Source organism: Electrophorus electricus, unplaced genomic scaffold (assembly GCF_041902795.1).
Source record: "Electrophorus electricus isolate QZ-2024a unplaced genomic scaffold, ASM4190279v1 Scaffold63, whole genome shotgun sequence".
Taxonomy (NCBI): domain Eukaryota; kingdom Metazoa; phylum Chordata; class Actinopteri; order Gymnotiformes; family Gymnotidae; genus Electrophorus; species Electrophorus electricus.
In genome coordinates, this window is record NW_027658780.1 from 360,996 (window position 1) to 370,000 (window position 9,005).

The 9,005-nt window shown below is 44.8% G+C and overlaps 1 protein-coding gene across 2 annotated transcripts in view; it reads left to right on the forward strand.

The window, feature by feature from the left end:
* LOC145656218 (uncharacterized) overlaps positions 1–9,005 on the forward strand; it is a 32,112-nt gene that overhangs the window by 3,755 nt on the left and 19,352 nt on the right. For both annotated transcript variants that reach the window (XM_081709577.1, XM_081709578.1), the window contains exon 2: positions 1,354–1,665. In XM_081709577.1, the coding sequence (XP_081565703.1) occupies positions 1,354–1,665 (312 nt within the window). The remainder of the gene's footprint in view (positions 1–1,353; positions 1,666–9,005) is intronic.

The following is a 9,005-nucleotide window of genomic DNA, read 5'->3' on the forward strand; positions in this document are numbered from 1 at the left end:
ATGGAGGGAAAGAAGAGTAATGAAGAGTGAGGGAGGGAAAGAAGAGTAATGAAGAGCGATGGAGGGAAAGAAGAGTAATGAAGAGTGAGGGAGGGAAAGAAGAGTAATGAAGAGTGAGGGAGGGAAAGAAGAGTAATAAAGAGCGAGGGAGGGAAAGAAGAGTAATGAAGAGTGAGGGAGGGAAAGAAGAGTAATGAAGAGCGATGGAGGGAAAGAAGAGTAATGAAGAGTGAGGGAGAGAAAGAAGAGTAATAAAAAATGAGGGAGAGAAAGAAAGGAGTAATGAAGAGCGAGGGAGGGAACCCTATGCTCCGAGTGTCTGCTGTCCCTCGGGAGGAGAGGAGAGAAAAGACAGGAGTGGCATTGATGGAGAGAAATAAAGGACGAAAGAGAGCACGGCGTAGAGGGGCAGGACGTAGCCGTCGCATGGGAAAAGAGAATGGGGAGAGGCGGAAAAAAGAGCGTGAGAGAGACGGAGACAGAGCGAGCGCTTATGGAGGAGGGGGTAAATGACCTGGGGGGCGGAAGATCGAGAAGGATAAGGTGAGATGATCGCACAGATAGAGACAAGCCTCCCAGCAGTGGGGAGAGCAACCGTCCCTTTGGAGTGATTCGATCCCCCCACACCCTCTCTTACTCCCACCGGCACTGCCGCGTCCTATCCTGGGTCCCAAGACGACTCCTTGTCTGGCAGTAGAACAAGGGCACAGTTTTTAGGAAGTGTGGTCAGTGTGTGCTGACTCTCTTGATCAAATGCATAAACATCAGTTCATCAAGGACACACACATACACAGAGCACTAGTGTGTTTTTGAACTTATTTGCAGTTTTGACCTTAGGTTTTGCTGAGTCATCCAAATTAGTAATGTGTGTGTGTGTGAGAGGACACTGCATGTGTAACATTATGTGATTATATGAGTTTACCGCATGTGTAAGATGTGTAAGATATCTCTTAAATATTTATAAATAAATTTTTGTGGCGATAATGTATTTTAGTTTTCCTAGTTTTCACAATGTGATATGTGATGTCAATCAGTACCTAGCTCTGTACATAAATATAATTTTTTTTAAAATTATATAGTGATATGTTATATAGTGATATTTTTCTGGTGTTTATTTACCTGTGTGTAGAAAGATGACCAACAAGCCTACTACAGTGTAAATAATCACTACTGATGCAAGAAAATAAAGAATGACATTCTTTTCTTAGAAGTGCTGCATTCCTCTGTAACGATTTTTCATGTAGATTTCCAGACTATAACTACTGCACGTTGTTGTGTCATTATTGTGTTGTCTATTACCGAACCTGTTATAGCAGGAAGCTTAACGTTCGATCTCTCCTCTGCCTCATTCAGGTTGTGCGTGCCGTGGGGTCGTTTGAACTGCAGATCCACCAGTGGCAAAACTCGCTGGGCATTCTTCAGAGCGGCCAGTGCTGTGACCCCCAGGCCAGTAGGGGGCAGGACTGTCTGCTCGATGATCAGTGTGAAACCTTCTTCAGGGCCTGTCTGAAGGAGTACCAGGCCCGGGTGGCACCCACTGGCACCTGTACATTTGGCATAGGCAGCACACCAGTCCTGGGCGGGAACTCGCACACCGTGCGTCACCGTGCACACGAGGGGGGTGAGGGGGGGCGGATCATCATCCCATTCGATTATGCTTGGCCGGTGAGTATGTCTACAGATCAGACACCATGCTGATCAGATAAAGCAGCCATAGCAAGGCACTTATGGCTGAGGAATTTATTTTTGGCTGATCTTTTTTTTTGGGGGGGGGGTTAAACACGATTGCATTTTTTAAAAATATGAATTGTAGGCTCCATTGCATTTTAAAATGTGTTGTTGTTTACTGTCTCAGGCAAAGACTGCTGTTTTTAAAAGATAACCATTGTGGTTACTATAGTTGTTGACTTGCTACCTAGATGTCATTCACTTCACCTTGAGCTGCCTTCAGTTGCCATGACATTGGCTCACTGATGGCACAGAGATGCACTGGTGCTGACCCCATGCTCTCTCTCTCTCTCTCTCTCTCTCTCTCTCTCTCCTCTCCTCTCACTGGTATTAATTCAATCCCATTTAAATAATTCTCATACTAGTGTCCTAATACTACTTTCATGGTGCCCTTGCTCATATTTATAATTCTGCAATCTTTGATTCTTTAGGGGTTTGTTTTTCCTCTTGGCTCTCCCAGACAGATCGACCTTTCTGTCTTATCATCCACAATGGATCGGTCTGATTCCCTTCTAACATTACTTACACGGGCTATTACTGCTCAATTACATCTTAGCCCAGTCTTTCCCACTTCAGGTTCAAGCTTTTCCATCTGCTATTCCTTCATGGCTTAAAATATCTCAACAATACAAGGCTGAGACACAGGGATCCAGACATCCCAGAGAGAGCGAAAGAGAGAGAGAGAGAGAGAGAAAGAGAGAGAGAGAGACAGAGAGAGAGAGGGAGACCAACCCAGCAGAAAGTGAGTCAGTGTTACAGGACATAAGCAGCTTGGTCCATAAATGTTAACCAGAGCACAGTCTCCTGACCAGAGAGACAACTCGAGTAGAGCTGGATCCATCTGTTTGGCCCTGTGGTCATGTCTCCTTCGTAGTGTGGTCAGGACTTTTATTTCAGGCTGCCAACTTGATGCTCCCTGGCCGACAATACCACCACCACCACCGCATCCCCCTTACGCTCTCCGGCTTCCCATCGATCTCCTAATCATTCTGGGGTCCACACAGTAACCTCTCCCTAGTGTCCTCGGCCAACTCGGGCTGATCCCGCTGTCTGTCTGTCCGGAGCTCTGGGGAGCAGCCCTGGGTGACAGGAGCCTTTAAAATGATTTGCCGCCTAGTAGTACACTAGACGCCCACTGTGATCTCTTCCCTGTGTTCCTGCTGCTCTCTTAGTTAAGCCAGAATGTGGAGACTGTGTATCTCCCTCACTTCTGGTTTGTTATTAATGTCTGGGAGCTTTTTATGACATCTGCAGTGAGGTTATAATGCTTATAATTTGAGTCATAATAATGTTTTCAATAAAGTCCAAAGCCAACTGGAACTTCATTGGAGGAGAGGGAAATTATTAGATTCACACCAACTGTAGAGTAATGTGTGTATCTCTCGCTCTCTCTCGCTCTCGCTCTCACACACACACACATACACACAGTGTATGAGTTAGTGAACTCCACAGGGAATTATTCAGTATGTATCAAGCACAAGAAAATTCAATAAGCCTGTGAAATGAGATGATAATGATGATGATGATAATGGTGTGTGTGTGTGTGTGTGTATGTGTGATTTGTTTTCTTTTTGGATGTATACCTTTGTAAAGTCCTACACCTTTTTTGTGGGCCCATGTGTCAATGTGTTTATAGGGTGGGGGTGTCGCTTCTGAGTGTGAGAAAATTCAGCCAGAGAAAGAGAAAGCCAATATGGTTCAGTTTCAGGGTTGGACTGAGGGGTAGTGTGGACTTGGAGAGGAAAAAAAGGAAAGAGACAGACAAAGAGAGAGAAAGACAAAGAGAGAGAGAGACAGACAAAGAGAGAGAGAGACAGAGAGAGAGAGAGACAGACAAAGAGAGAGAAAGACAGAGAGAGAGAAAGACAGACAGAGGGGGAGAGACAGACAAAGAGAGAGAGAGACAGACAAAGAGAGAGAGACAGACAAAGAGAGAGAGAGACAGACAAAGAGAGAGAAAGACAGAGAGAGAGAAAGAAAGACAGAGGGGGAGAGACAGACAAAGAGAGAGAGACAGACAAAGAGAGAGAAAGACAGAGAGAGAGACAGACAAAGAGAGAGAAAGACAGAGAGAGAGACAGACAAAGAGAGAGAAAGACAGAGAGAGAGACAGACAAAGAGAGAGAAAGACAGAGAGAGAGAAAGAAAGACAGAGGGGGAGAGACAGACAAAGAGAGAGAGACAGACAAAGAGAGAGACAGACAGACAGAGGGGGATTTCTCTTGCATTCTATGCCTTTCTCTGTTTTTGTGTGGGGGTTTTGGGGCAGGCGGGATAAGGGGTATCCCACAGCCCCAGATGAGGGGACGAACAGGTGAACACAGTTATTATGAGGAAAACTGAGCCTTCTCTCACTCCCCTTCTCTCTCTGTCTTTCTCTTTATCATTCTCTCTCACTCTTACTCTCATTCAGCATCTCTCTCTCATATTCTCGAGAGATTACAAAGTCTCTTTTTCGCATTCTCTTTCTCACTCTCTTTCTCACTCTCATACTCTATCACTCTGTCTCTTTCTCCCGCTCACTCTCTCGTTTCACAAAGGATTACAAAATTTTGCGTGTGTGTGTGTGTGTGTGTGTGTGTGTGTGTGTGTGTGTGTGTGTATGTGTGTGTGTGTGTGTGTGTGTGTGTGTGTGTGTGTGTGTGTGTGTGTGTGTGTGTGTGTGTGCTGGTGACTTTTTAAGGTGACTTTGCTCTCAGACCATAGGCTTTGAGTCCATGGTCTTAAGGCTAAAATGATTCAGGGGGTGACCTGGGCACCGGGCTGAGACTCATACCAACACCACCCCTCCCCTCCTTATTCTCACTCTCTCTCTAACCCTCTTTCCCTCCCTTTATTTCTCTGTCTGTCTTTCTTATTTTCTTTCTCTCTTGGATCATTATTCTTTGTTACCTCAGGACATTATTCATAGTAACCTTCCTTCTCCAGTAATACAGTGAGTCAAGCCTAATACAGCTCAAGTTCCACATTTGCTTCGTGAATCAGAGAAGGTGTTTGGTCATTCACAAATACTAATGTCAACCCACGGTCTTATGACACTGTACTGTGTGTAGTGTTACATGTTCTCTAAATAAAAAAAGAGTGTAGCAGGACAGTTCAAATGCAGGTAGTGAACTGATGTGCACAGTGCTGTGTGGAATGCACAGTGCTGCCCTTTTCTGTCCCAGAACTTCAGTGGGTGTGGTGTTCTCAGCACGCTCGCCCTTTCTTGTCTTTGGCCGCGACACTCACCTGTTTCTCTAATCTGTTTAATTCACTCCCTCGGTACATTACACCTCCGTAATCTTGGCCGGATGGGAAGGTTTGGGCTTGGTCCAAAGCTTCTCAGAAAAAACCTTGAAAGCTCACCCTCCACTGAACACGTAAATGAGTTTGGGAGCAGGCCCGGGCATGCAGTTCCAATTTGCGAGGTCAACGATGGCTTGAGCTAAGGGTCAGATTTTATAAATGAAGGTCAAAGAGGGAAGAGTTATCAAAATCCCTGTTGATCAGAGTCATCAGCAGTAAAAGGTATGTGCTCCCCTCAGTGACCAAAGGGAGGCTGGCCCCCCACAGATGGCTGGCTCACCAGTGTTATGTAGTCTGATGCAGGCCACCAGGGTTTCCTGTCTCAGTATCAGTAGCCTGTTGCCCAAAGAGTGTCACCAAGTAATGAAATAATGAAATATTTGATTTTGCTAATTGTGTTAGAATAAGAGCAAACAGATTACCCAAGTTTTACCCAAATTTGCTGACCCACCCCTTGCCCCAAATCTGTCTCACTCTCATTTTATCTCCCTCTCTGCCATTATGCACTGACATTTATTTTGGTTCAATACTCTCAGAGGTCATAGGTCAGGGAGGTCTGACCCGCTGCCCTCTCTTGAGCTATCTAATGGATTCAGGTTCCTCAGTACATGACACGTGTTTTGGTGACTGATTATGTGGTAGATGTCAATTCTCTGTGTATGCATGCTTACATACAAGTGAATATAAGTTTTTATATACTTCTACTAAAACAGTATGACTGCAGTACATGCAATCATGTGCAAAAGTGTGTGAGTGTGTGTATGTGTTTCAAAGAGGTTGTCTGTGTGTTGTGGCAGACGTGGTAAGTTGATACTGCTCTCTATTGTATTGTATTCTGGAAAGTTCTGTCACTCAGTTACCTGGGCATTTCTGCTGCCTGGGAACCAGAGATACTTACTTACCTGGGGGCAGGTGCTGGGGAAATGGGGAAACCCCCCCGTCTCGTCTCCCACGCTTACACACAAGGCATAGCTGAGAACTCCCACAGGAGTTGAGCCATGTAAAGGACCCTTTTACTGATATCTCTCTCTCTCTCTCCCTCTCTCTCTCTCTCTCTCTCTCTCTCTCTCTCTCAAGTTCTTTCTGTCTCATTCTAATCTGTAACATCTGTGCACAAACTGTGTTCGCACACACACACACACACACACACACACACACACATGCACGCAAACCTACATTACCCATACTAACAGTACTTCTGGTCAGCATGACAGACAGCAGACAGCTAATTAATTCCATTAAGGTTCTTTCTTATGTTTAGTGAAGTTAATAACCTTGGGACATGCCGTGTCTAGGGGCCCCATGCTTTAATGGTTTCATTTGTGTGCAAATTGGTTTGAAATGGAAGTTTCTATAATAAGAATAAAGAGGAGAGGGAGTAGGCTTTTTATGTCATCACAGTGATGTCAAACAACTTTGCTATGCTTTCTCTTCTTTGTGGGGTTGTTATTGGAAAACATTAAAATCCTCACATCACTGTGCTTTATTTTGCAAAATGCTGCTTTTGTGTGCAGCTTTGTTTTAGAAAACTCAAAGGAGCTATAACATTTCATTGGTTACAATTTCAGTTTGTCATTCATGTAGGCAAAGCCAGTATCTACAACAACACACAGGTCAGTGGAAAGCCCCCATAAAGATAGCCGTGGAAGTGTACATGCCAGTGTGTTTGTGTCTGCGACTTTATAAGAGCACTGTGGGTCACATTTACACGATTATTTACTTCCCTTCTTGACTGTTCGCTCTGCTTGTCTTTTATACACTCCTTATTTCTCTTTTGTTTCTCCTATTTCTGTTTTCGCAATGCTTGCGTGATCCAGCTGCCAGGTGAACTGTGTTTCATTCTCGCCTTGTCTCTCTGATTGGCGGCTATATTTAACCACCGCTCCACTTACACACCGTGGGGTGTTTGGTGTTGAGCTATTCGATTAGCTTCCTCGTTTCTCTTCCTGATGACTTTCCTACATGCTCTGGCCTCTCATTGCTAATCCTTCACTCCTCATTACCCCTGAGTCCCTTTCTTGATCTCTCCTGGCATGTGTTGATTAAACGTGAGCTTTGGAGGATCTAAGCAGACCAGCAGTCAGTAGGTGGTAGCTTAATAATGCCGCAGAACTGTTAGGGCCGAGCGGATACGAGGATGGTTTCTCTAAGGTCCTGTTGGATTGACTGGAGGAAGTTGCTTGGCCCAATGGCCAACAGCAAGAGGGTGTAATAAAGGGGGAGCGCTCAGGATAGCAGGCCCTGTTAAACTGACAGACGCATGCACACGAACCCGGTCACCATGAGCGCACTGTGATAAGGAGCTGGCAAATAGTCAGAAAAGCAGGACGTTTTCATCTTTCGAAAGGTCACGTTTCCTGCACTTCTGTGACCTTTTCTGTGAGTTTATCCTTTTGATTATTTTAAATACTTTGTCCAGTTGTATTATTACAACATACCTATAACAGTCTGACAATGTTTGTGGCTGGGAATAGCATACTTTTAACAATATTTGACCTAGGTCTCCAAATTTCATAGAATACATCCTGGCTGGGGAACTTCACACACACACACACACACACACTCACAAACACAAGCTTGCACAGATATGTCTATGAGCACTGCACATATAGGATGTTTTGGCCTGCGACATGGCAGACAGGGTCATTTCCCGTGGAAGGTGTTTGTGGGAAGCCCCTCCCCCGTAGCCCCTGTCGCCAAGCTGCATGAGTGGGGGCTGCTGTTTTTAATGCCCTACAGTCACACACCACTGTCACGCCAATTAACTCAGGAAGAGTTTTGACTCTCCACGAGGATTTTTAGGAAGGAGGTGGTTGTGGGTGGCTGTGAGAGAGAGTCAAAGTAGGGGCAGGGGTGGCTCTGTAATTATACTCTGAACAAAATGAAAACTAGAGAGCTATAGAATGAAAGCCCGTGGTGATGTGGTAATTATTTGGGCCGTGAGGTCTGGCATTGAAGGTTGGGAGAGGACAGTGATCATGTGTTTCATGTATCACACTTTAATAATGAAAATGAGTTTGTCTTTTGTGTATTGCATTGTTTCTAGGTGGATGTGCATATTAGGTAATGTTTCCCCTCTATGGAGAGAGCCAAACCCTTCTAATGTGTTGTTTTCCTACAGAGATACTCTAATTTTATCACCTATCCTTTGGTTGTTTTTTTGTTTTGTTTTGTTTTGTTTTTTTTACCTTGTTACCGTGCCGATGCCCCTTCGTTCTTCCATCAGGATTAGGTGAAATGCCACCGCTGCTATGGCAACATCTACTCTCTGAAGGTGTGCATGTGTGGGAGACAGAATGAGAAACTGTAATTACAGCTGTGATGATTAAATTGTGCATGCGCATGTGTATTAAATGAACACACTGATGTTGTGATGGACACAAGCCCTTGCTGCATGCGAGTTAAAATCAGTGTTTATCACACATCACATGATCTAATGGCCACATGCCACGAGTGTCTATCTGCTATCTGGCAGTTTGTGTATGTGTGTGTGTGTGTGTGTATGTAAGAGGCAGGGAAAGAGAAAGATGAAGATAGAATGTGAGAGAATGTGTGTGTGTATGTGTGTGTGTGTGTGTGTGTGTGTGTGTGTGTGTGTGTGAGAGAGAGAGAGAGAGAGAGAGAGAGAGAGAGAGAGAGAGAGAGAGAAAGAGAGAGAGAGAGAGAGAGAGAGAGAATTCCAGTGTGTGGTCAAGGTGTTCTTCCTGTTGGAATGAGATGTTTGTACAGGCTGGCTAAGTCGGGATATCCTCCTCCCAGCACCCATTCCAGACAGACCCAGAGAGAGTCGAGTGAGAACACCAACGAGGATTAGTAAGAGAATACAGCCTTTACCATCAATAATGACCCTTCACATGAGTTTAAAACATGCTGAGTTTGAGACAAGAGTGAGACACTGAGACATAGAGAGACAATAGTGAGAAAGTGATGGCTAAGACCATGGAGCAACAGGGAGTGAATGGAAAAAAGGACAGTTTCCTCAACAAAGC